Source organism: Thalassophryne amazonica, chromosome 8 (genome assembly GCF_902500255.1).
Source record: "Thalassophryne amazonica chromosome 8, fThaAma1.1, whole genome shotgun sequence".
NCBI classification, from domain to species: Eukaryota; Metazoa; Chordata; class Actinopteri; order Batrachoidiformes; family Batrachoididae; genus Thalassophryne; species Thalassophryne amazonica.
The window spans coordinates 70129675-70157623 of NC_047110.1; the positions used below are offsets into that span (position 1 = coordinate 70129675).

Sequence of the window (27949 nt, forward strand, 5' to 3'; positions counted from 1 at the left end):
TAATGGAAAGAGGAGTGGAGAAATTCTGGATACACCTAATGTCTATTCTGAATTGACCAAAAAAAAAAAAAAAAAAAGCTAAAGCAAAACTAAAATATATTTCAGATTCCGAAGCCTTCAATAACAATTAGTTCCATCAATGGTCTGATCCAGGATGGTGATGAGGCTTCATACAGACAGGAGGGGGAAAAATTGGTACTCTGGTGTGTTCAGAACAACCTGAACCCACTCAAGACTGTGGAGATGATAAAGGCTCATTAAAAGTCTGCTAACGAGTCTTTCATTGGATTCAGGTGTGTTGGAGCAGGGAGACAACTAAGAGTGTCAGGAATGTGGCTCTCGAGGACTGAACTTGGCCACCCCTGTACTAATATAAGCAACGGGTTGGTCATCATAGTGTCCCACAGCAGCCTGTGCTCAAGGTTCTTGAAAATGGAGCAAAAGCTCCATCTGGTGGACATTTACCATTAATGAAATACAATGTAATTTCAAGAGCTCCAGTGAATGAATAATTAGCTCACTGCTTTGCTGATGACAGAAACAATAACTGCCCTTTTCTTGTTTCTAGTCTTAAAATTCTTGCACAACAGAGACATTAAATGTTTTGTTTTTGCACTGTGCAGTGAGAGATGTAATGGACCTCCACAAAGTATTCCAAATTGATTAAGTGAAATGGAGGAAGGGGGCTGTTTAAAAAAAAAAAAAATTCACAATAAAATAAATATGAATAAATAAAACAACAGATAAGTGGTGCATGCATGTCTGCTTTGCCATGAAGGTCCAAACAATTACAGTAACACAAATAAATAATGATTTTCACAGACAATTTTCTTTAGACAAGTTATTAAAAAACACAAAGTGTACACCACTGCATGGTAAATGTTTGAAATAGGCAATGCTCGAAAGCTGAGTGACAACAAGAAGGAGACTCATGAAGGAAGCCACCAAGAAACCTGTGACAACTCTGAAGGAGTTATAGGCTTCTGTGGCTGTGATTGGAGAAAATGGACATAGTGCAATTTTTAACTGTTGCATCACCAGTTAAACAGCTTCATGATGGAGTGGAACAGCAACAAAACAGAGAAAGAGAGACAACCATATTTCTGCTAAAAAAAGATCAGGGTCTGTATCCCCGAAGCAACTCAAAGTCCTCTCAAAGAGCTCCTAACTTATCCTAAAATTTCCTGGCAAGGAGTCTTAGTGAGTGAGCCTGCAGGTATCTGAGAGCAACTCTGAGCAAGGAGGGGACAGAAACTCCTATCTTTGTGAGGAGGCGGGGTTGACCCCGTTGGTAGGTACGACGCAGTCCTCTAAGAGCTGTGATTGGTTGTCACGGAAAGGGGAGGAGAAATAAAAAACAAATGCGCTCCGCCCTCCTAGCCATGAATGCCTAGTGAAATCAACCGATTGTATAACCTGAACTGCATTAAGATGTCTAATCGTGAGGATAACTGTTGCAATGATGAAACTCAGGAAAAACTGAATGAATTGTTACACAGCTTGAAAATGTTTGAACGTACCTCATTCACATGCCGAATATCTGAATATTAAAAATGTGCGTGCGTGAGTTATTAGTACGTTCATTGTGAGTGCATAATATAATTGTAAATATGTTACAAAAATACATGCATGACACAAGAAAGTGAACACACTTATTTCCATTGTAGTCCATTTTGAACCAAATTAAAATAGATGTAATTATAAAAGAAAATAACAATATTAATTATACCAATAATAATAATAATAATGATAATATTAACAGTGTGTATATAACAATAATGTAAACAATTTATAAATACATTAAGACAGTAAATTAACATAAAATAATTATGTAGATTAAGCAGGTAGTGTGTTACTGATTCACTTTTATCCTACATACGGAGAATATCTCTGCTTCCTCTCTGTCTTTTGTGCTATTTTATCTGCTTAAGACACTCTTAGTCTTCTTAAAAGTCCTCCTCCCTACTTTTACCAGTTTGGCACCTTAGGAGCTCTCTTAATGCCTAAGGTGCTTTGTGCACAACTTTCATCTTACTGAGAGAAAAATCTAAGAAATGTCTATGAAATCGAGGAATTCTAGGACTTTCTTAGCCTTGGGCTGCTTCATGGATACGGACCCAGGTCATTATTTCCCAAAATAAACTCAGACTGGGATGTGTTAAAAAAACAATCAGGCTAGATTCTGTATACTGAAATGCAACTCCCTTTTTATTTTTGTTTTATTGATTTATTGTGGCAGGAGAACAATTGAGAATCTCAGTGAGTGTGAATAAAAATGTGGTGTGTGTGTCAAGGTGAATTTAGGCCTTCATTAAAGAGACGACTGTGTTCCTGCGTTCATGTGACTCAGCACTTTGCAGTATTAACTCCTAAGCTCAGTTTCAAGCATTGTGAGCCTCACCTCCGTCCAACATGTGCATTAACACGTCTTCTGTCTCCCACAGACACTCAGATTAGTGTGTTTGTACTGATCAGCCTCCTCACTCATGTTAGCATTAGCCCCTGTTAGCCCGTAGTAGTTCCACTTACTGGTTGCAAAAGCTAATTCTTAAAATCTCAACAGTAGCTCTCTCAGCATTCGCTGGTTGGCCCTCAAATTTCTACAAACTTAAGCAGGTCTCTTACTCTAGGCCTCCTTAATCCTAGGTCATTGTCCTCTAAATCAATGCTAATAAATCAATCAATCAATCAACTTTTTTCTTATATAGCGCCAAATCACAACAAACAGTTGCCCCAAGGCGCTCCATATTGTAAGGCAAGGCCATACAATAATTATGAAAAACCCCAACGGTCAAAACGACCCCCTATGAGCAAGCACTTGGCCACAGTGGGAAGGAAAAACTCCCCCTCAACAGGAAGAAACCTCCAGCAGAACCAGGCTCAGGGAGGGGCAGTCTTCTGCTGAGACTGGTTGGGGCTGAGGGAAAGAACCAGAAAAAAGACATGCCGAGAAGGGGGGCAGAGATCGATCACTAATGATTAAATGCAGAGTGATGCATACGGAGCAAAACGAGAAAGAAACAGTGCATCATGGGAACCCCCCCACAGTCTACGTCTAAAGCAACATAACCAAGGGATGGTCCAGGGTCACCCGATCCAGCCCTAACTATAAGCCTTAGCGAAAAGGAAAGTTTTAAGCCTAATCTTAAAAGTAGAGAGGGTATCTGTCTCCCTGATCTGAATTGGGAGCTGGTTCCACAGGAGAGGAGCCTGAAAGCTGAAGGCTCTGCCTCCCATTCTACTCTTACAAACCCTAGGAACTACAAGTAAGCCCGCAGTCTGAGAGCGAAGCGCTCTAATGGGGTAATATGATACTACGAGGTCCCTAAGATAAGATGGGACCTGATTATTCAAAACCTTATAAGTAAGAAGAAGAATTTTAAATTCTATTCTAGAATTAACAGGAAGCCAATGAAGAGAGGCCAACACGGGTGAGATATGCTCTCTCCTGCTAGTCCCCGTCAGTACTCTAGCTGCAGCATTCTGAACCAACTGAAGGCTTTTTAGGGAACTTTTAGGACAACCTGATAATAATGAATTACAATAGTCCAGCCTAGAGGAAATAAATGCATGAATTAGTTTTTCAGCATCACTCTGAGACAAGACCTTTCTGATTTTAGAGATATTGCGTAAATGCAAAAAGGCAGTCCTACATATTTGTTTAATATGCGCTTTGAATGACATATCCTGATCAAAAATGACTCCAAGATTTCTCACAGTATTACTAGAGATCAGGGAAATGCCATCCAGAGTAACGATCTGGTTAGACACCATGCTTCTAAGATTTGTGGGGCCAAGTACAATAACTTCAGTTTTATCTGAGTTTAAAAGCAGGAAATTAGAGGTCATCCATGTCTTTATGTCTGTAAGACAATCCTGCAGTTTAGCTAATTGGTGTGTATCCTCTGGCTTCATGGATAGATAAAGCTGGGTATCATCTGCGTAACAATGAAAATTTAAGCAATACCGTCTAATAATACTGCCCAAGGGAAGCATGTATAAAGTGAATAAAATTGGTCAATGAATTACATTTTTTAACAGACAGTGTTAAGAAGAGGGGCTGGACATTTCAGATGAAGATTCACTTAGCTTTATATTCAGTTGTTATTTTCAGTTAACTTTATAGTCCTTTACCATAGTATTGTATTTAGCAAGCTTTTCAAATGGCTTCATATTGGGTGGCACGGTGGCTCAGTGGTTAGCACTGATGCCTCACAACCAGAAGGCCATAGGATTGCTTCCCACCCTTTCTGTGTGGCGTTTGCAAGTTCTGTCTCCATGGGTTTTCTCCGGGCGCTCTGGTTTCCTCCCACAATCAAAAACATGCTTATTTAAGGTCTGCTCCTTTCTTTGCCCCTGACCAATGCAGTGTCTCTACATCTGGAGTGGCTGCCTACTGGTTGGAAAACACTAGTTTTCCTTTAATTACATCACTGAAAATTTTCTCCCCAATGATTGATTAGAGAATTATTTAACAACAACCAAAAATCCTAATGTTAACTGAAAAGGTGCTATATTTTTTTTTGGATGTCTCTCCTTGTCTGTGGCTGTATTACATTGTCTCCTTGTGGTCATAGCTGGAACTACATGGCCTGCATAACCAAGTGCGAGAAACTATCACAGTACTAGTTGTTAATACGTTTTTAATTGCAATTTTGTTTTTGTCAAAGTGGCAGGACAAAGGGAGGTTTCTCCCCTAATTGTCACATAATCTATTTATCTCATGCTCCACTTAACAAATATGTTTCTCAATTTACTTTCACGCAAAGATGTTCAGAGATAAAAAGCAAACTGCCATGATCCAAAAGAATTCATCCCTGAAATTTCTCTCTCACTTCCATTGCCGTGCAAAGTTTAATTTTACAAAGTCAAGTGTGTGGAGTCTTATGCAAAGTAACAGTGATGCTTCTGTTTCTGCTTGGTAAGGCAAACAATGTAAACTTGTAGGAACGTATATTTGCAGGTACACAGTGGCTACTGTTTTATGTTTTGTTTGTTTTATGTCAAATCTACAAAAAAAAAAAAAAAATCATGGCAATTCCACTTTGCACTCTGCAGAACAGCACAGATACATTGAATTGTCAATGAACTGTGATGCATCAATTTCTATTTGAATGCAAACTGCAATGATTCCAAAATTTGGCACTGATTAACAGACTTATTATTATTCAAATCAGTATTACATTGACAGATATATACAACAGTTCAGTTTCAGTCTTTTGTCTCTCCAGAGATAAACAGAGCAGTCCATAATTATTGTAACAATGCCACATTTTTTTACAATGCTGGCCTTATATTGTAGTGCTGCAGATAACTGAAACAAGCCTGCAAATAGTGATAGAAGCACCAAATTCAGCACAGACATTACTCTTTTGAAAGAGAACAACAAAAAACAAAACCCAAGACTGATTGACCACTTAAATTTTCAATGGGCAGCCAACTGAAGAATTACACAGGGGTCAAAATTTAAAAATGCTCCAATCATGTTGAAAACTAGACCACATTATTTGTCTGATCATAAATATTTCAAAAAGGTATAGTTTGGACTATCTATGACTGAATGATCAGGAGTTATGGGATAAAAACTGCAAGAATGGTGACAAAGGTCAGTTTCAGTTTGTACAGGGGTTAAAAGTTAAATTTATTCCAATTTTGATCAAAAAAAGTGATGCAAATTATTGATTGAGCTAATAAGATTAATAAATGGAATAGTTTTGACTGTGCTGAATGTTTGGTCTCCAAAGTAAAGTAAAACTCAAACAATGTTGACCTCTATTGCATTCTATGACATGACATGTTACCCCATAGCATGATAACTGAGCATGCCACATGATGCAAACTATTCCTTTTTAAAACCCTATTATCTCAATCAATAATTTGTTAAATTTTTCCCAAAATTAGGGCAACTTTAACTTTTGAACCCTGTACAAACTGAAATTGACCTTTGTCCCAATTTTTGCTGCTTTTATCCCATAACTCCATAACATTCAGTCACAGATAGTCCAAACTATACCTTTTTGGAATCTTTATGATCAGACAAATAATGTGGTCTAGTTTTCAATATGATTGGAGCAACATTTAATTTTGACCCCTGTGTAATTCTTCAATTGACCCCTACCTGGTTGCCTACTCAAATTTCTTTTTTTAAAAGAGTAATGTCTATGGTGCATTTGAGCTGAAATTGGTGCTTCTATCACCATTTGCAGGATTCCTCTGTAAAGATTCTCTCTGCTGCACTATTACGGTACAATGAACTTCAAATTAAACTAACTTTCAGCTTTGATGGTTCCATAATTGGTAATCCAGGAAAGGGCTACATTTTCTCCAGTGGTCATTGCATCTGGATGCAAAGTCAGCATTTTACTCTCATGGTCATCATTTCAATTCATAACCCAGAGTACAGAGTCTACAAATCACACAGACTGCAGTACAAAGAAAAGCTGTGTTAACAGCAGGTGGCACTGCTCTCAAAACTGTTCAGGAAACATATGTGCAGCAGGTAAAAGGCAAGTTAACTTTGATTTTGTCACAATAAAGCTTTTCTTCGTGTTCTGTTTTTGTCAGCTATGTCATCTGAGAGAAAACCTTTTCTGCACAAATTAGTGAAAAGGAATTATACGTTATTAATGCAGCACTGCCAGTCGTGCATCCTGTTTCCACTGATCATTCTTGAGATGTTTCAACAGCATAATTGGAGTCCACCTGGGGTAAATTCAGTTGATTGGACATGATTTGGAAAGGAACACACCTGTCTACATATAAGGTCCCATAGTTGACAGAGCACAAACCAAGCATGAAGTCAAATGAATTGTCTGTAGACCTCCGAGACAGGATTGTCTCAAGGTACAAATCTGGGGAATACAGAAACATTTCTGCTGCTCTGAAAGTCACAATGAGCACAGCGGCCTCCGTCATCCGAACTTGAGATCCACCAGGACTCTTCCTAGAGCTGGCTGGTCTTCTAAACTGAGCGATTGGGGGAGAAGAGCCTATAGTCAGGGAGGTAACCAAGAACCCAATGTTCACTTTGTCAGAGCTCCAGCATTCCTCTGTGGAGAGAGGAGAAGCTTCTAGAAGGACAACCATCTCTGCAGCAATCCACCAATTAGGCCTGTATGGTGGAGTGGCCAGATGGAAGCCACTCCTTAGTAAAAGGCACATGGCAGCTTGGCTGGAGTTTGCCAAAAGGCACCTGAAGGACTCTCAGACTATGAGAAATAAAATTCTCTGGTCTGATGAGACAAAGATTGGACTCTTTGGCGTGAATGCCAGGCGTGATGTTTGGAGGAAACCAGGCATCATCCCTACAGTGAAGCATGGTGGTGACAGCATCATGATGTGGGGATGTTTTTCAGCAGTAGGAACTTGGAGACTAGTTAGGATTGATGGAAAAATGAATGCAGCAATATACAGAAACATCCTAGATGAAAACCTGACGCTTCATCTTTCAGCAGGTCGATGACCCTAAGCAAAGATATCAAAGGAGTGGCTTCAGGACAACTCTGTGAATGTCTTGAGTGGTCCAGTCAGAGTCAAGACCTGAATCTGATTAAACATCTCTGGAAAGATCTGAAAATGGCTGTGCACCGACGCTCCCCATCCAACCTAATGGAGCTTGAGAGCTGCTGCAAAGAAGAAAGGACAAAACTGCCCAAAGACAGGTGCACCAAGCTGGTGGCATCATATTCAAGAAGACTTGAGGCTGTAATTGTTGCTAAGGGTACATCAACAAAGTACTGAGCAAAGGATGTGACAGGTAACAGGTTACTTTATTTATACCTGTAGGTAGATTTGCTTGCAGCCAGTGAGGTACACATTCCACTTCCAGTCCACGTACAGGAAACACACTGTTACACCACATATATGACATAAAATTATGCTACAAATAAAATACCATTAAAAAATAACTAAATAAAAGTAAAGATAAAAATAAAGATTAAAAAATAAATAAATAAAAGTGCTTCCAACAAGTCCAGGCCATTTAAAAAGAACAGATTGGTAAAGGACAGTAAAAATCCATGTGCACTAGGTGATAGTGCTTATTCAGTTCAACGATAGCAGCGGGAACAAAAGCTATTTCTGTTTCGCCTTGGGACTGAAATCTTCCATCCAGAGGGAAGAAGTTTAAAATTGCTGTGCAAAGGGTGGGAGTCGTCCTTTAAAATAGAAGAAGCAATCAGATGCAATTGCTTCTTATACAGAGAAACAGGATAGAGCTGTGACTCCCCAATCAGCTTACTGGACCACTTCACTATCTCATTCTCGCCTTTAAAGACCTAAGTCCAAACCATGCCACCAAAGAAAAGGATAAAACCCATTCAATAAAAGCATGGTAAAACATAGTCATTATTGTTTGTTCAATGCGAAAATGTGCTAGTTTTTTCAGACAGTACAGGCGCTGATGACCCTTTTTACACACTGCTTCAGTTAGCTCCAAATTTCAGCTTCGAGTCAATAACTGTCCCAAGGTATTTATATTATTGCACATATTCTATGGCCTGGCCTTCAATTTCTGTGGCCTTGTGTGAAGCAGTAAAATCAATACTTATGTACAAAATAAGAAAATTTTAAAATTGGCCATTTTTTTCATGTGGCCATTATGGGGTGTTGTGAGTAGAAATTTGGGAATAAGGCTATAAAGGTGCGTTTACACATAACCAAGACGCGTTATGAATGTCATTTTTCTGTCATTCGTGACACATTCCTGACATTCTTAATGTGACTTAACGCATCTGAATAGGTTTCTTAATAGTGCGTGTTGGTGCGTGATATTCTTGATATTCATGGAGAATGTTTTTGCCTGTCAAAATATCTTCCACGAATGTCACACATCACCCTCATTTCGTCTCACGTCGTGGAGGTCGAAACTGAGCGTATTGATTCATCTTGATGAGTATTGATCCTTAATAGAATGTGACAACGTTCGTAGTGGCTCCTGTGATGGTTCTTGGAGCCCAAACTGTCACGCGTTATTACGAAATGACACGGAAACTGTTAAGTTTTGACACGACTTGTAACGCGGCGTCACATTTCACTGTGCGCCACGATGAATCAGTTTCTGTCACGTGCGCACAATTAAACTCGGCTCCAAATGTCGTTCCACAGTTCCTGCTGAAGCTCCTCAGGACGCTCCTGCAGGTGTTCCACCTGCTGTTGTAACCGATGAGCGGGAGAACGAGTCTGAGCAACCAGAGGAGCAAGAGGAGACTCACGTGCAGCCAGACATCTCTGCACCTCCTCCAGTCCGGCGGAGGAAGAAGCGCGCGCACAATTAAACCCTGCTGCACCTCAATCAGTTTGATTGGTGACACCAAGTCGGCTAAAAGTCTCATTTCAGTGCTCTTCAGCGGGCTCCTGCAGGTGTTCCACCTGCTGCATGCGCCTGATGTTTGGGAAAATGCGCGAGACGAGAGCTGCATGAAGCCACACATCTGGCTCTGTCCTCCTCCTCCTCTCTGCGCCACTCCATGGCACAGAGCCCAACTACGCATGCAGTCACAAAGTTCTTCTGAAAAACTGGAGCGATCTGAATTCGGGTGGATGAATATGGGTGTGTGTGTGTGTGGAGACAATTCACCTTGTTCACAACGTGACAGAACTTAACGACGCGCTGTTACGCGCAATAGCGCGCAACAACGCGGAACACTATTCTTGACCGTGCGTAATGGTTCCTGATAATTCTCCAGCAACACGTGCCATTAATCGTAACGTGTGGTAACAGGTTGCAGCAGTTCGTGAGGACACCTGACGCCTCTGCCCCGAATAATTCACATTCGTGATCAGCGGCCAAGAATGTGTACTTCGTGGCATAAGATAAAATGTGGAAAAAGTGAAGCACTATGAATACGTTCTGGATGCACTGTATGTACATTCCCACATATGCCATGAAAATTGCAATGGCAGACTTTTTAAGACAGTTCCTGATGTATATTTGTACAATGCCTTCCGCACAAGCTCCGGCTCCTTCCCCAAGAGGGAGGTGCTGTTCTACACCCCCAGAGCTAGCCCCTGCCACCCGGGTCTGGTCCATCGAGGCCCTCAAATTTCACTGCCACCCATGCGACAGCACACCCAAAACCAGCAGTTCCCCCTGCGGGTGGTGATGGAAGATCCACGTTGCCTTTTTGGGGTGTGCCTGACTGGGCTCCGTGGTGTCTTGTGAACAACAGTTAGTCTGGCCTCTTGCCATGGCCTCTGCCAATTTGCCATGGGAGACCCTACCAGGAGCACAACACAGGTTCATAGCGGCACACAAACCTCTCCATCACGATAAGATGATGGTTCCCGGAGAGGCAATCCATCGGTTTCCTGCCTACTACGGGTAAGGAATGCAGTCTTGCACCAAATGAAGGAGTTCAAGTACCTCTGGGTCTTGTTCACGAGTGAGGGGAGTGTGAGATTGGCTGAAGAATTGGAGCAGCAAGGGCGGCATTGCATTCGCTCTACCGTACTGTTGTGACAAAAAGGGAGTTGAGCTAAAAGATGAAGCTCTCGATCTACTGGTCAATCTTCGTTCCTACTCTCACCTATGGTCATGAGAGTTGGTACATGACCGAAAGGACTAGACCGCGGGTAAACATGGCCTAAATGGGCTTCCTTAGGAGGGTGGCTGGTGTCTCAATTAGAGATAAGGTGAGAAGCTCAGTCATCTGTGGGGAGCTCGGAGTAGAGCTGCTGCTCCTTCATGTTGAAAGAAGCCATCTGAGGTGGTTTGGGCATCTGGTAAGGATGTCCCCTGGGCGCCTCCCTTGGGAGGTGTTCCAGGCACATGCACCTGGGAGGAGACTCCGGGGAAGACCCAGGACTAGGTGGAGAGATTTTATCTCCACACTGGCCTGGGAACACCTCGGGATCCCCCAGTCGAAGGTGGTCAACGTGGCCCGGGAAATGAAAGTGAGGGACCCTGCTAGAGCTGTTGCCCCCGCGGCCCGAGTGGTCCAAGAACTGACCGTTGCAGAACCCCACATGTGATCTTTATCCACTCAGATTCATACCAATTGAGACAAAATAGTCCGTCTTGTAAGTAAGGTTTAAACCAATTTAACACAGTGCCAGTAAGTCCACCCACCATTCTAGTCTGTCGAGCAGTATATTATGATCAACTGTGTCAAATGCAGCACGGAGATCTAGCAATACCAGAACAGTAGTTTTTGAGGCATCATTATTCAGATGTTTAAATCCCACTACCATTTTCATGTATGGCCATCATTTCCTTTGAATTTCCCTGGGAAGTATAATCCAAAGGTTCAGGTCAGTAAATTAATATATGCAGAGGTGTCGTACTTAAGTACACTTTTTAGGTATCTATACTTTACTCCTTTACTTATTTTTCTGCCTACTTCTGACTTCTACTCATTACATTTTCACACAAGTATCTGTACTTTCTATTCCTTACATTTTTAAAACAAACAGCCTCGTTACTCTTGGCTTCAGTTTAATGTTTATATATATATATATATATATATATATATATATATATATATATATATATTTTTTTTTTTCATGTCATGTGCGCTTTTTTTTGCTTTGAACCGTGAACCAATCGAAGCAGTGGTTCGCAATGCTTCGACCTATTGCTTCGTTTATTCTTTTTTTCTTTCGCTTAATTTTCCCCCGCTAAAACCCTAAAGAGCATACTTCTGTGAGTATTATCTACCTTTTCTATGTTAAACCGTGGTCTTCTGAAACAGTTGATAGATGTATTTTATAACTTAAAAACGGGAGCGACGCTAACGCGTTAGCATGTCTATGGCATTTTCAATGTTAAAAGTTAGCATTAAGCAATTGCAGCTCTCATCACGTTCGGGTGCATTTGTTTTCAAATTGTAATTTCTTAAATTTATTTTTGTTTATATATTAATAATCTAATGATTATTATATACAATTTTAGATAAAGAGGCAAAAAGAACCCGAATAGAAACACAACAGAAAATATAAAAGCAACTAACAATGAACATAAATAATTACATACATATTTCCTGTGAACACCTAGTGACTCTTACACCTCCACTTCATCCCTGTCTTATTTAATGACAGTTTGTTTCGGTCAAACCATATTTTCAATTTGTTAATTTCTTCAGTGATTTTCTCCAGAACTATCTGCCAAACTAGAAAACTGCTGCAACCTAGTAAGAGCAGAATACTACTGGAATGAATTTGAATAAGGAAAGTTGTGTTTTTTTTTTTGTTTGTTTGTTTTTGTTTTCCTCACTAAATGGATGCTGCACTCACTGCAGTTTATTGTCTGGAATAGTCCCAGATTGTATTTCAGAGCTTCTAGAATTGAAACATTTTCATGCAGGTGGTGTTGGGGGGTAATTTTGGTTTTGGGTCTTGGGCCACATGTAGAACGAATCAGTTTTTAAATTAAGCTTTCAATTCATATAGTGGCATCTACTTTTTTTTTTTTTTAAAGGTTACTTTATACATTTATACTTTAAGTAGGTTTTGGAGCACATACTTTTTCACTTTTACTTGAGTAAATAGGTCAAGTTGATACTTCAACTTTTACCAGAGTGTTTTCAAACTGCAGTATCTATACTTCTACTTAAGTAACAAATGTGTGTACTTTTGACACCACTGAATATATGCCAAGTGTTGGTAGGCACTTGAATGTGAGGCATTATTAATCGAATGTGGGGTGAATGTGAGGCATTATTGTAAAGCGCCTTGAACGTCTGATGCAGATGGAAACGCGCTATATAAATGCTGTCCATTGACCATTTACAATATTCCATAATTAAGACTTCAGAATTTAATTCAAATTCAGACTTCATGAGTGACTCTGTAAATTGTGATGTTTGGCTTAATTCGTAGAAGTACTTCTACCAGACTCCACATGGACATTAGTCGGGTTCCTTGTGCAATTTTTGGAGATTTAGCAAACTATACATTTTTAGGAGGAAGCTGAGGAAAATTAGGAATCCAAAAAAAAACAATGTTTCAATTTTTTTCAAAGGTTGTTGTGGCTGTCATTTTGCATTGCCAATATAGGCCAAAAAAAAAAAAAAAAGAAACCCTTTTTGGCTTTCTCATTTCATAAGTTTGTAAGTTAAAATCTATAGTTTTCCAAATCTCCAAAAATTTTTCATGAACCTATAAATCATTAAGGAACCTGAGTACATGGGATCACTTAGTGTCGTCCATTTGGACACTGTGGATGTAGTAAATCATATACTGTTACTGTTCAACTACTACTACATCCATACTAAGTATTCAAACACTACAAATTGTGAGTACTGCTTTTTGACAACTATATAGTACAAGTAGTATGTGTATTTGGATATAGGCCAGATGGGTAAGGAGAATGGGGCCTCTAACCACATGCACCACTGTACTTGATAAAACAGGAAGACAAAAGTAAACCTAGCTTTTGCACACTGCACACTTTGCATTTCTTTTTCCAGGTAGGCTGCAGTTCTGGAAATATGGAGACACTGGAGGATGAATTCCTGTTAGTGTCACGATTAATTAATCTCAAGTGTTGTATTTAATTTGCATCTTTTCTTCTCTATTGACTTGTGCAAAAAACCCAAAACAAAACAAAAGTAATTTGTTTGGTGATCACTCCTTAACTGCTTAGCTATTTCAACATCCCTCTGAAAAGTATTTTAAACTTTTGGGTTTTAGGAGTCTGTACAATTACAGCTGTCTATAAGCTTAGGTAAACACATCCATTCATTGGTGCAGGTAATTATATACTCATGAACAGATTTTGAATGCTATATTCTATTTCTGCTAAGACCCCTAAATCCTGGCTGGAAACATCCCAACCTCCGTCAAAGCACTTCTGAAAAAAAAAAAAAAAACACTCTCGACCCTGAACCCCCTTCAAATTACCGTCTGATCTCAAACCTTCCATTCATTTCCAAAATCCTTAAAAGAGTAGTTTCCCTTCAACTTCACAATCATCTCAAATTAAACAATTTGTATGAAAAATTCCAATCTGGTTTCTGTCCCTCCCACAGCACCGAAACAGCTTAGATCAGAGTCACCAACGACATGCTGATGGCCTCAGACTCCGGTTCCACGTCCCTCCTCATTCTTCTCGACCTCTCTGCTGCGTTTGACACCATCGACCACCACATCCTCCTGTACCACCTTCAACACCACATTGGCCTCTCTGACACTGTCCTTCACTGGTTCCACTCCTACCTCATTGACAGTACCGAGCACGTGGTCCCGGGGGATGCTAAATCCCGCCCCCACACTTCACCTGTGGGGTCCCCCAGGCCTCCGTGCTCGGTCCCACCCTCTTCACTATCTACATGCTTCCCCTCGGGTGTGTCGTCAGTAGGCATGGAATTAATTTCCACTGCTATGCTGACAACACACAGCTCTACCTCAATGTTACCCCCTCTGCCACTGTCACCCGCCTCAACTCTTGTGTGGAGGAGATAGGAGCATGGATGAGTCAGAACTTCTTGCAGCTGAATGGCTCAAAAAACGAAGCCATTCAAACCGGTACTTCTCACCAACTTCACTCCTCTCCTATCACCTCCATTTCTCTCTTTGGCCACAGCATTACCCTTTCTCCCTCCGTTACAAACCTTGAGGTCAAGTTTGACCCCCACCTTTCTTTTGACAACCATGTCACCCACATCTGCAAAACTTCCTTCTTTCACCTCCGTAATATTTCCAAACTCCGTTCTTCCCTTTCCCTCTCAGCTGCAGAGAAGCTCATCCATGTCTTCATCTCCGCCAGGTTGGACTACTCCTGTAACGTACTCCTCATCGGGATCCCTGGCAGGAGCATCCAAAGGCTCTAGTATGTTCAGAACAGCGCTGCCATGGTCCTGGTGAGGGTGCAGAACCACGAGCACATCACCCCCATCCTCTACACCTTCCATTGGCTCCCCATTCACCTCCGTATTAAGTACAAGGTCCTCCTGCACACCCACCACTGTCTCCACAGTGATGCCCTCACCTACCTCACAGACCTGCTCACTCTACACACCTCAGGCAGAACCCGGTCAGGCCAACAGCACAGTCTGCTCCTGCCCAGGACTCGGCTCAAGACCATGGGGGACCAAGCCTCGAGGCCACTGCTCCCCGTCTGTGGAAGCCTCTACCAGACCACCTCAGGGCCCCACAGATGGTCAATGCTTTTAAGAAAGGACTAAAAATGTATCTTTTTAGAAAAACTTAAAGCTAATGTTATTAATTGATGTGTATATTTTATGATGTTTTTATTGTTATATTTGTCTCTGTAGCACTTTGAGATTTGGAATCAAATGTAAAGTGCAATATAAATAAAATTTATTATTATCATCCTACATACTGTAGTGTAAAGTAAACTTCAGGACAAAAAAGACAAGGTGATTGCAGATCATTAGTGTTCAAATGCACAAAACAGACACTAATCATTAAATTGGTGGTTAAGTACACTTGTTTCCAGATGTTCCAGGTTCAAGACCACCCCTTCCCTTTCTCCACATAATGTGGAGGTGGGTCAGGATCAACATGCAGATCCACCTCAGGTCTGCTGAGGTGGATCAGAACTGTGTGGAATCCTAATTTAGAAACTACAGCAATTTTTTGTCACAAGTATTTTTATAGTGATTCCACATGCAGGTAGGTGACAACATACAGTCACAATAAGGTTAAATCACATGTGAAAAAAGAAACTACAGCACAATTCAGTCAATTTTTATTAAGTTGTCTTCCAACTCTATAAGGGCCCTGGGGAGAGGATTAATTGCGCATGAATTGAGTATACAAATTGCGGGCGTTCGTTGTCGTCCGCAACAAAAACGGCCAAAAATGTCAAATGTCCCAGTATCAATTACGGATATATTAATAATATATAGCGAATATATGATGAACAATCACGGTTATATAACGCATGTAGGGAGGAAACTGATCCGACACATTGAGATTATCACGGCAGTATTACGGGTGTATTATGAATACATTGCGCACGTGTTGCACGTGCACGGCATCTGCATTGTGGTCATAAAATAAGCTCACTCGCTCCTTTCGGCATCACTATTCACACCAACAATACAGCCTCTGGAGCATTTGCTGGACTTGGACAAGTTGATCACAGAGTTAATGTTCATTTTGTCATGCGAGGGTTAACTGTTCATGAGTTTGGGGAGCGGGAGGGGGGAAGCCGCTCGGGGTATGAGATGGTGTTTTTTTTCTTTTTTTTTGAGTGAGTTGTGGCGAAACAGCAACTCTTCCTTTTGTTGGTGTTAAATAAAAGTCCTGGATTGCAGCAGCTACATCTTTGTGGATTTACACAGCCGGACCGGCACTGACTGGCAGGTATGCCGCTTTCTGCCACACTTTGGGTTTACGTGACATGTTTGTTATGCATTCACAGATTATCTGCAAAGCAGATGTAATAAAAACGCTTTATTCGTGGCCAATCTGTATGCATTCGCTACAACATATTTTAGTTTGTGATGTGGACATGATAGGCATGCAATATATCCGTTTTACACACTGTCCCGGTCCGCTGCCAAGCCACAAATCCTCGTCAGTTGCGGATATCAGCGGTTAACAGCAGATATACAGCTCACAGAGTGAGTATGTATTGTGTATGAACTGAGTACATATGGAGTATGTAAGGCGGATATTATCCGCATCCAGATTTTTGAACAGCTCAAAAATCCTGGCTGCGGACATGCGGGCCTCTGCGGATGATCACGGGCGTGTTCGGATGACGGCCGACACATACAGGCATGTTACACGGATATTGCGGATGCTTGGCAAATATGGGCCAATTTTGTGCGTAATCCATATGCAAATCCTCCTAAACACCAGTGGGACAGGGCCCTAAGGAAGACAAATGACATTTAAGATAATCTGGGAAAAAATATTAAAAATAAACTATGTCAAAACAAAGCAATAACACAGCGTCACATAACATAATAACCCATCACACCTATATACATCAGGAGTCAGGTGTTCTCCTGCTGACTCATTCATTTTTCTCACAGTAATTTCTTCAGCTCATTTTTGAAATGAACATTTGAGAATTACAATGCAGCTTGGTAACCAGCTAAAACAAGTCAATAACACGTCATTACAAAAGTGTGAGAGCATGCTACATGTTTGCATTTTTTTCCTTCCTTCTAGCTGTAGCGCTGCTGCCCCAGAGCTACGATGAGGTCCTGCAGCGGCTCTGTGTCTTCCGGCTCCAGCAGCGCATGCTGCTGGCTGAAATGTGTGAGGTGTGTGAAAAGTGTGTTGAGGTGTGGGTGCAGACCCAACGCCAGGGTCTCGCTGTAGTGAGACCAGTAAATATGAGCCAGAGTCCTGAACAGAAGCAAAAACACCTTCTGGACCAGAAAGACAAAGCCTGTTGGAAACACTGAACCTGAGAAAGAAAGGAGAGAGATAAGGAATGTGATGTAAAAATGATGAAAATCGATTTCAAGGAAAGATCTCCACCTGCTTTTGTGGGGAACACATCATCATCAGTGAGCAGCTCCTGAATGTATGACATGGCATAGTCGAAGTAAAGGGGAGCGGAGCACTTCAGCTTCCTGCCGTGGTCGTCCGTCCAAACATAAACCCTGAAAACACACACACACACACGTTTGTGTTGCTTTACTTCAAACATATCAATAGCCCTCTATGACATGGAACAAAGCACATTTTAGCCCACCAGCCACAAGTGGATATCATGGAGGTGACAGGCAGGACAAGCACCCCCCCATCCTATCTTATTGTAAACCAAGTTGAATTAAATCTTCTGCTTTTATAACTGCATTTACGTTGACCTTCATGTTAAGCTACTGTGATTCAGAGATTAGTCTGATAACATGTAATAAATTCAGAATGTATTTAAACACTGGAACACATTAACCCTCAATAATCCTGCACATGGGTGTTGCAGCCATGCCACTCTGAGCACACCTGATTCCATCACATCTCGGAAGTAAAGCAAAATAAGTCCGAATAAGTACTTGGCTGGCAGACCACTTAGGAACACCAACATTTTTCTCCATGTTGAACTTGAGTTGCGCCAGGAATGGCATCTGGCATAAAAATCCCTATGTGGAGCTCGACTGGACCTGCTTTGGCAACCCTGAGCAACTGGGGCAATCGAAAGGAAAGAAAGAACTTAACCAACTTTCTTAAAAAAAAAAACAGGGTGTGGGCTGGTGCTCGGCCCTGGGCCCTCAAATGTGTTTATTACATGACAACAATGGTGCTTTTTGACATATACCAACAAACAGAATGCAAAAGATAAAATAAATGCAGTGATCATATTATATTTGTCAGAGAATGAACTGTTTCATCTAATCAGCTAAGGTGTGTGTGTGTGTGTGTGTGTGGGCCAGTATTTCCAGCTAAAGGTGTTAGCATTTTTAGCAGCTATCAGTAGCTACATAATGTTCGGTCCAACCTCTTTGGGTCCAGCTAATCCACTGAGGAAATAAGTGGGTAATAATTTTTAATGCCCACACCAAAGTCAAACAGTTATGAGAACCACCGCTCAGCCGACAAAGGATGATGTAATAAACACCTGAACTATAGTTAGCTAAGCTTGTTGCTAAGATAATATAATAAAAAAATACAACTTTAATTTGTGTTGATTTAACACAAATACTTTTTAGGCTGCATTTTATGTCCCCATCAAGAATTGCACTTGGGGTAAGATCACCAGTTGTGTTCAATTACACAGTTTTATTTTCCATTTCACTGTTGACACTTCAGTCTCATATGATTTTTTTTTTTTTTTTTGGTAATTTTTCCCTTTTATTCATACCTACACTTTCAGTATGAATCTAGACAATGCTTTATAAATGAGGTCTCTGTACTATAACTTCAGCTCAGCTTTCAACACAATCACTCCAGATAACCTCTACTAGATACTGATCCAGCTCACTGGACTGCTACAGTAATTTCCTGACTGAAAGGCAGCAACAAGAGAGGCTGAGATGGAACACATCCACCACCCTTTCCTTCAGCACAGGTGTCCCTCAAGGTCATGTTCTGAGCAATGCTATTCTCCCTTCTTTTAAATTCCTACATTCAAAAACCTTACAGGACCTGAAACAGGAGACGAACAATAACAGTTCAATAAAGTGGTCAGTGCATTTACTTCCAAAACAGGTTTCCCAGTGGAGTTGCATTCAGGAAGGGCATCCGGCATAAAAGTTCTGCCAAAATAAACATGCAGATCTATGTCAGATTTGTTGTGGTAACGTGAAGCTTAAAAGGGAGACGTCAAAAGAACTTACTAAAGAAAGCCCTGCAGAGGATGTACTTCCTGTACCAGCTCAGGAAGTAAGTACACACTGCCACAGGATCTCCTTAGGACATTTTTTACACTGCTGTTACTGAGTCTGTCCTTTGCCCTGCCAACACGCCAACCACACTGGAAAACATTAGACTTTTTTTCTGCTGTCAGGACAGTGGAAAATATAGACGTTATATATATTCTGTTATGCAGTTTTTTTAGTGTATTTTGGACCACCACTCATAGAGTGGAGCAGAGAAGAATTTTCTTTCAGCAAAACACATCAAGTCTAGGTTTGCATCTCTGATGTGCCTTCTGGCAAATTGTAGCTGAACTTTCAAGTTGTCTTAAAAAAAAAAAATTCCTTCTCTATACTACATCATGAAGCTGTATAACTGGTGATGCAACATTCAAAACTTGCACTATGCACAATTTCTCCAGTTGCAGCTACAGAAGCCTATAACTTCTTCTGGGTTGTTTGGGTGTCTTCGTGGCTTCCCTCATTCATCTGATTCTTGCACAGTTCCTTAGTTTTTGAGAACTGTCTGCTCCACACAGATTTACCATGGAGTACCATATGGTTTGTATTTCTTCATAATTGGTGTAAATAAAGTCCAAGACATAATCAGTGTCTTGTAAATGTTCATGTATCCATCCCCTGACTTGTCTGAAGACTGGATGGAAAAGTGATGGTTTAGGAGGTCTGTTAGAAAAGTATCCGAGCTTTTTATTTTTTTCAAAAACCTGATGGATTTGAATCACGTGTGCTTGCATGAGCCAACCTCGAACCTTCGTGCGCATGCGTGATTTTTTTCACGCCTGTCGGTTGCGTCATTTGCTTGTAAGCAGCCTTTGTGTGAGGATAGGTGGAGTCTCTCGTCATTTTTTCTTTGCAAGGAAATGGCGGAACAACTGGAGCAGTGCAACTGCATCAAATTTTGCCACAAACTGGGCAATAGCCAGGTGGAAACCATTCAGATTATTCAGACGGCTTTCGGTGGCTTTTCAGTCGTGTGACTATCCGAGAAATTGTAGACATGCCCTGACATGTCCAGCTTGTCCACAATTTCTCGGATAGTCACACGACTGAAAAGCCACCAAAAGCCGTCTGAATCTTCCGAATGGTTGACGAGCTGGGCATGTTACATGTCCTGTGAGACTTCAACATGGAGGCACTGTTGCTGCATCATCAGCTTCGTGCCGATGAATTCGCCGCCACTCTTTTCATGGCAAAATCTTCTTTCACAGTGGAATGTGCCGAAAAAGTGCTGATGTCCACCTCTTCCGCAATTTCTCGGATAATCACACGACGGTCCCACATCATCACAGCGTTCACTTTGGAAATGATCCGGTCGTTTCAGCGTGTTGATGCCGATCGGAGCACGGCGTGCTCTCCACCGTTGTGCGGCCGTCTTTAAACCGGTTGTACCGCTCCTTAATCTGTGTGATGCCCAGAGGATCATCACCGAAAGCCGTCTGAATAATCCAAATGGTTTCCACCTGGCTGTCGCCCAGTTTGTGGCAAAATTTGATGCAGTCGCGCTGCTCCAGTCGTTCTGCCATTTCCTTGCAAAGAAAAAAATGACGAGAGACTCCACCCACCCTCATACAAAGGCTGCTTACAAGCAAATGACGCAACCGACAGGCGTGAAAAAAATCACGCATGCGCACGAACGTTCAAGGTTGGCTCACGCAAGCACACGTGATTCAAATCCATCAGGTATTTGAAAAAATAAAAAGGTCGGATACTTTTCTAACAGACCTCGTATATGCATTATACTAAAGGGGGAACCTATTTATTCACGCCATCATTTTGGCTTTTAGATTTTAATTTCTTTTAATTCATGATGTAGAGATCACGTTTCACTGTGAGTTTAAAGGGCATAACTTTAGAAAGTTTAATATACAAAGCCTGAATTTTTGGTTTTGATGTCCTAAAAAATTTCAAACATGTAAAAGCTCAAGGGTGCACAAATGTTTTCACAGCACTGTACATACTAGGTATTGGTATGAAATTACTCAGAGTCCCCAAGATACTATCTGATTAAAAAAAATTAATTGAAATGATCAGAAAAAAAAAACTGATCCAAGTTAAAATCACCTTTCCCTATGTGTCAGTAACCGCTGTGGTGAAGCAGCAGCTCTCATAAATGACCCCAAATTTTGATTTGCACCAACTGAATTTTTTTTTTTTCCTGAAATTGGAAGGTTTAACAGGTCAGCTAAAAATGTGGCTGTTAAACTAGAAAGGTTTACAGTTGACTATCCTTAAAGCAACAGTGTGTAGGACTTAGTGTCATCTAGTGGTGAGGTCACAGACTGCATTACATCCTCACAGGCCACATTTTCTTTCCCTTCATATTTTCGATTCTTTGGTGATGGGGATTCATGCTCCCTTGTCTTCTCTTGTGATAAGCAGTATGTTATGATTTTCCATTTCACAAAAATGAGCATTCTCAAACCCGTTAGTCTGCACTAGCAACCAGCAGACTGTCTATAGAGGAGCAACCCCCGATGACTCTACTTTTTTCTTTAGTGACTCAGCTGTACTGAAAAATACAAAAGGCGGAGGAAGACCGGATATCCACATAAAACATTTACATCGCTTCACGTATCCATCGTGTCTTTGTTGTGTATTTTGTCTACCCTACACACGTTTGTTGCAGTGCGAGTGGAGAATCGATGGACGAGAGAGAGAGATTTACAATTGACAGGGAGTGTGTGTGTGTGTGTGTGCGCGCGCAGAGTTACAGAACTAAAAAAAGAGACGGATGATTACTTTAATCATCCATGAGTAAAAAAGTGTGGCCCGGATTATAAATATAAAAAGTGTTGAATAATTTACCTGCGTTGTGCTCTGTCGCTGCAATTTTTGATTACAATTTTTTTTTTAAAGATTTACAATGGGTAAGTGTGCTGTGCTGTTAATATTCATGATGACAGAGCATGACGATATGATTACTGACAAGCTGACAGGCCATTCAGTTGCGTTTCACCACTAACATCTGTCATAAATAGACCTGTTACTTATTTTCTGCATCGTGGTTCGTTTATTGCAACTGAAACTTAATGCTTCGGAGCTAGTGGAAAAGGAAGTATTCATTCTATCAGCTCTGTACACATTTCAGAAGTAACAAACTGCAGATGAAATGCAAATGTAGTGCGTGGACATCTGGCCAAAATATGTCCCTTTTGAGCAACTGTATGAACATGGTGGCTTACATTTTATTTTATAGCATATACAAGTAGATTATGTATTTTGTCTTCCTATAGTAAGCTTACAGGTTTTACTTTAGACAGACACCTAACATATTACATCATAGCTTCTTTCATCATAGCATAGTTTCTATAATTATATAACCATATTTAAAACTTTGCCTACTAGCTATAATTTAATTTTACTACTAGTCTACAGACTAAGTATATGTATACTACAATCTTCTCCTGTATTAATATTTAGGTTTTAGAAGCTTACTCCTATAATATTATATAATAACCATATTTCTTGTATATGTTGTTTATTACCCTTATTATGTAAATATCACTTATATACATGAATTCTATTTTCTTATTATATGTCTTATATGTCCATTTTCTTGAGCCGCTTGGGTGAGTAGGGAGAGTTCCCATGGGATAAAAAAGCTTTTCAACCTTCCATCCCTGGTTCTCAAGACCAGGCACCTAAGTGGCTCTACTCTACTCTATTCTACTCTTCCTTTTTTAGATATACCTTAGTACACACTAGTAGAGTTCTACCTTAGAAATGGAATATATTCTAGAAGACATACGTTACTAAATTTTTATGAGGGGGCCGGCTCCTATGTAGATATGAAGGGCTCCTTCTAAGCTCATGAAAGCACATTGATTCTTTATTGCAGGCAATTACACATTACTGAAATGATGGTTATGAACGCTATATTCAATTTTTATTAATAAATACTGCTTAATACTACACATTGTAGTTTAACCCAGAAGGAAAAACTATATATACACACATACACACACAGTAAAACTCACCAAAACAGCCATCATATAAATTGGCTATTTGCACTCACCGGATAGAAGCCAAAGTCCCGGTGCTTTTGTATGGTTTTCCATGCAATAAACATCGTATATACTGGATTTTGTATAACAGATTTTCGATCACATCAGACAAAATGTCCTGCCCCACTGCAATGTATTTTTATTAAAAACTCCTCGCACAGTGCAGTCTGTATGTGCCCAGTAAAGCCCCAGTCACACAACACTAACGAAGGACTCTGAAGCCAAAACGAAAAAAGAAATCTGGACTTAGGTTGACATAATTTAACCGTCGCCCAGCTTCATTCCTGTAGCTGGCACTTCGTCATAATTTTCAAACTGTTAAAAAATGTCAACGAATCCCAACGACAACCTCAATTCGTCCGGATTTCGTTTTGCTTTCTATCTTGATGGTTCCTCATCGTTTTCATAGTTCCCATAATGTCAGTGTTCCACTTGACTGTTGTCCAACTTCATCCAATTTCCCAAGTCCGATGTCTTGCACGAATGTTGACGATATCTGAACAGATCAATAACTAAAGCTCCGACGAGTACAAAAGCTTCAGATATCTGTCGCTGAGATAGATGATGACTGGAGTGCAGTTTTAAGCAGAAACGAGGTGATAATCCGTGAACCGCGGCTGATGACGCATGCGCAGTGAAGGCAGGGTGGACCGATTTTTAGGGGGACTTTTCGGTTGGCGACACTGGCAAGAACGTTTTATCAACTACTTTATCTCATTTGTGACAATGACGTGCAAATCGGCACTCTCAATGAATAGACCAGGTTTGATCCGGAATGCAGATTTCGCATATATTTGCTTTTAACATCTTCATCCATTTACTCCAATTAAGGGTCACTGATTTTAAGAATGAAAAGCCCTTTTGATCTGAATTTTATATTACATTTTAGCTTATGAAAAGCCACTTCTAACAAGACTTTGAGAATTTTTTCCCAAGGTAAATATGTGTGGAACTGGAAATTTACCCCCCCCCCACACACACACACAAAAAATCCCAAAGCAAAAACAACAAAAAAAAAAACCCCCACCGGCAATTATTAACAAATTGCTGCTTGCTGTCTGCACTGTAATATGGCTGTTAAGTTTCACACGTCCCTGGGTGTGGCAAAGCAAAGACAGCTGCTATAGATCAGAGCCCCCTGTGTGCCTACAAAGCGTCCCCATAGCCTTATGTATACCTGCTAAGCAACGGAGACCGCAAGGGCTGAGATTGGTCATTTTTACGTTTTTCACTCCTTCGTTTCACGTCATATTTTAAATGTTTTTGCAGTGCGCCTGCCAATTACATTTCAATCATGAATGAAATATGTTTTGCAGCAAAGTCCACAAATATGACCAATTTTACAACACAGAGTCAGAAAAAAGATGCTCAAATGGCCCGCAATTCATTAAGGAAAATTACACGTACCATAACGTTGGTTTGGAGGTTGATAATTGTATAAAGAAGTGGAGCTCGTTGAAGGACAAATTAGTCCAGGAAAAGCCACTGTACCTTTGGTAAATTGCATTAAGAAGCCCACCAACGTGACAGAGAACTTTAAAAGGGTCATGCGCACGTCAAAGTCATTGCATGTCCACGGAATTACGGAACTGGAGAAGCATAAATCAGGCTTAAGTACTTTAAGGTATCACTCTGCAGCGGACTTAAAAAAAAAAAAAAAAGCGTGACTCAACCAAATGTGATTTTGTTAATGCACATAATGCCCGGCACTTATATAATGGAGGTGTTTGTTTTTTTTCAGACGAAGTTTTGACCCAGTCATTAAAATGAGACAGGTCCCGATTCAAGGTCAGGCTTTTAATCAAGGAAATACATAAGCCTAATTGGTGCCACACACACACACACACACACACACACACACACACACACACACACACACACACACACACACACACACACACACACACACACACACACACACACACACACACACACACTTCTAGATATAATTCTCTTTTACTTACATGTTGCCTGGTCCACAGGCAGTCGGGCAGGTGCTGGGTGTGCAGAACTCAGACAGGGCACTGGAGAACAGGTTCACATGTTTGAAAAACGCCACCGCTGGAGCCAATTAATAAAAGAAAAATTACATTTATCACATGTCCCAAAAAGCCCAATTCTAAAACCAAATTAATGCCTTTTCTGTTTTTGTCACTCACTGTTGCTGGCGAGCCACTCTGATCGGTCGATTCCGGGTGGCAAGGTTGCGAGGGTGCTCACATCTGTGTGCGTGATCCGCTGGCATACATTCTGGTGCTGGAGGTATGGACGCTCCTCCAGGTTATTGTTATTAATGCCCCTTGGGGAGACAGTACAGAGTTAAACCAGATTAGACACGCACTGAAAAAAATATTGCACTGTAAAACAATCGATAGGTCAGTGGATTCATTACTGCTGCTGCAGTCAGTAGATAACACTTTAACGGCGTGTGATTTTACTCTCTTTGGCTGACTCATGCATGCATTGCAGACCAAAAAGTCCAATAAACGAATGGCAGTCGATCGTGAGCCAGTGTAATTAATGTTAATGAAGTGTACCACTGCAGTGCTCAGCACCAAAATAATGCATGATTCTCGAGTGGTGTAACAAGCAGCGTTTTCTTTTTTAAACAAGCTCTCGGTTCTAGGTGCTGATAAACCACCGGTAGTGCTTTACAACCAGCAACCAACAGCTGGCAGTTTGTGAACGTGTGATAACTACGGTGTTGTTTTGGACGGGGAAAAAGTCAAAGTCAGGCAGCGTGATTTGACTTTATGAAAAGCAGAATGGACACCGTGACGCCGATGGGAATAAACGTGACACTCTGCAATCAGGAGGCTTCAGTGTTCAGCTTTGGACCACCACGTACTGTAGCAGCACGGCAGCGTTTACTCGGTGTGACCTTGTCTGCCATGATAAGAGAAACACTGTGCTCTCCCACAGCGCGCGGCTCACCCTGCTGTTGGGTTAGGGTGGATTAGTATTCGTCCCAAACAGCAACTCTTTGTCTAAAGGAAAAGGTCAGAAAAAGCTCAAAGAGAGGAAGCCTGACAGAGAGGAATGAAGAATGCAAACAGTGGCGGCGGGAGCAAAAAAATAAAACAGTCACAGTGGAGATTCCCAGTACTTGGAACCACGGTGGAGTTTAGAGTAACTTCCTTTGTTAACATCCTGCTGGCTGCACACTCAGTTTGGCTACCAGTTGTCAGCGCACAAACCCAGTGGGCCCGGAGCTGTCTGTAGTGTTGTTTGTGTGTAAACAGTCAACTGGGCCTCTTGCGCCCTCTCTGTGACCATCTGAGGGCAAACTAAATGCAGCCAGCTGTCCCTGAAAAGGTTCAATCCCAGAGCAAATATTTGCAGAGTAACACATGCACACGTCCCACTTCCAGCTCCCTTTTTACATACGTGATAACGCCGTAAAAAGGAATCCACTTTTTACTGATGCCATCAGTCAAATAGGTAGGGCTCGCTCTTATCTGCAGGGCATTCCTCAGCGCGGCCCAATCTATTCTTCTTCATCATCTGCCTGTCACAACTTCAACCGCCATCGACTCGCAGGAGCGATTAAACAACTAAAGCAAGACATGCTGCTTTTGTCAGAAAGAAAACAAACACAAAAGAGGCAGAACTTACAGTTTTTCGTTCGTGATGTCTGAAGGGTGAAGAGATGTGCCGTCATCTTCTGTGCCTGAGGGGTAACTATGGCAACCCCCCATGGCGTAGAGCTAAGAGCAGAGTTGTTGGGCGCACCGGCTCCACTTTGCAAACACAAACATACTAATACAAACACTTAAAAAAAAAAAAATACACACGAGAGGCGACAACTAGTAAATGGTTTCTCCAACACCTCGCGTGAGCCAGCACGGCTGACAAACTGCTTTTTTGGGACAGTTTTCCAAAAGTATTCCAGCAGCTGTTTGAAGTGAAGTTCTGCAGCTGTTTCCCTCTTTTCGCCCGTCACCCAGTGTCAGTGTGCGTCTCCTTTGTCTGAGTTCCACACCCCACAGGCTCCTCCTCTCTGAGCTCCAAGTGGACAGGCAGGTTTCTCTACAGCACATTCAATCCAAAACACAACTCCGCCTCCTCCCGTTTTTTTTTTTCTCCTCTCCTTTACTTCATAGTACATTCAGCTCACTTCACCATGCGTGTGTGTGAACTGTGACAAGAACAGGCAGGTGCAGCTGACAAGACTCCATCTGTGCCAGGTGTGGTCTTTATCAGCAGCACAACTGCAGAGAAATGTGATGACTTTATCACTCTGCGCACACAGAGAGCAGAGTACTGGAACTGCTCCTCCGTGTCAACCAAAGAAGAACAAATGGCAGGGGATGAATTTTCACCAAACCTGGTGGGAATATTACTTGGGTTTGTGTCTCCAGAAGATGAATGCTTGGAACAGACCTGGGGTCTGTTCCATAAAACAGGATTGCCAAATAAACCAGGCTTATTACAATAGTCTGTCTTATTTTCCATTGGCTCAATTGGAAAATAAACCAGACTAAGGAAATAAGATTGACTTATTTGGTAATCCTATTTTATGGAACAAACCCCAGGTCAGAGGTCAAGGTTAAGCAAAACATAGCTTCAAAAACAAAAACAAAAAACATATCTGCCATCAAACCACTGAATGTATTTTCACCTAACCTGGTGGGAATATTACATGGATGAGTGTGTCAAGAAGACTGTTTATAACAGATTGGTCAAAGGTCAAGGTCAGGCAAAATA

At 41.2% G+C, this 27949-nt stretch overlaps 1 protein-coding gene across 1 annotated transcript; it reads right to left on the reverse strand.

Moving 5' to 3' along the window:
* Nucleotides 1-17059: 17059 nt before the first annotated feature.
* LOC117515853 (MOB kinase activator 2) lies at nucleotides 17060-27320 on the reverse strand. Its single transcript, XM_034176606.1, has 5 exons — nucleotides 26858-27320; nucleotides 25402-25541; nucleotides 25207-25303; nucleotides 17401-17525; nucleotides 17060-17326 (listed from the first exon to the last, which is right to left on the reverse strand). Exons 1-5 carry the CDS (start codon nucleotides 26938-26940, stop codon nucleotides 17082-17084), a joined length of 690 nt encoding a protein of 229 aa, XP_034032497.1. The 5' UTR covers nucleotides 26941-27320; the 3' UTR covers nucleotides 17060-17081.
* Between the last annotated feature and the right edge of the window lie 629 nt (nucleotides 27321-27949).

What these genes read in the sequence shown, in the direction of transcription:
- LOC117515853 (XM_034176606.1), bottom strand. Translation starts at nt 26,940, where the DNA reads ATGGGGGGTTGCCATAGTTACCCCTCAGGCACAGAAGATGACGGCACA. An exon ending in GCCTGTGGACCAGGCAACAT is followed by an intron (nt 17,526 to 25,206) that starts GTAAGTAAAAGA and finishes GTGTGTTTTCAG; the next exon opens with GGTTTATGTTTGGACGGACG. An exon ending in TGTGTTCCCCACAAAAGCAG is followed by an intron (nt 17,327 to 17,400) that starts GTGGAGATCTTT and finishes TTTCTTTCTCAG; the next exon opens with GTTCAGTGTTTCCAACAGGC.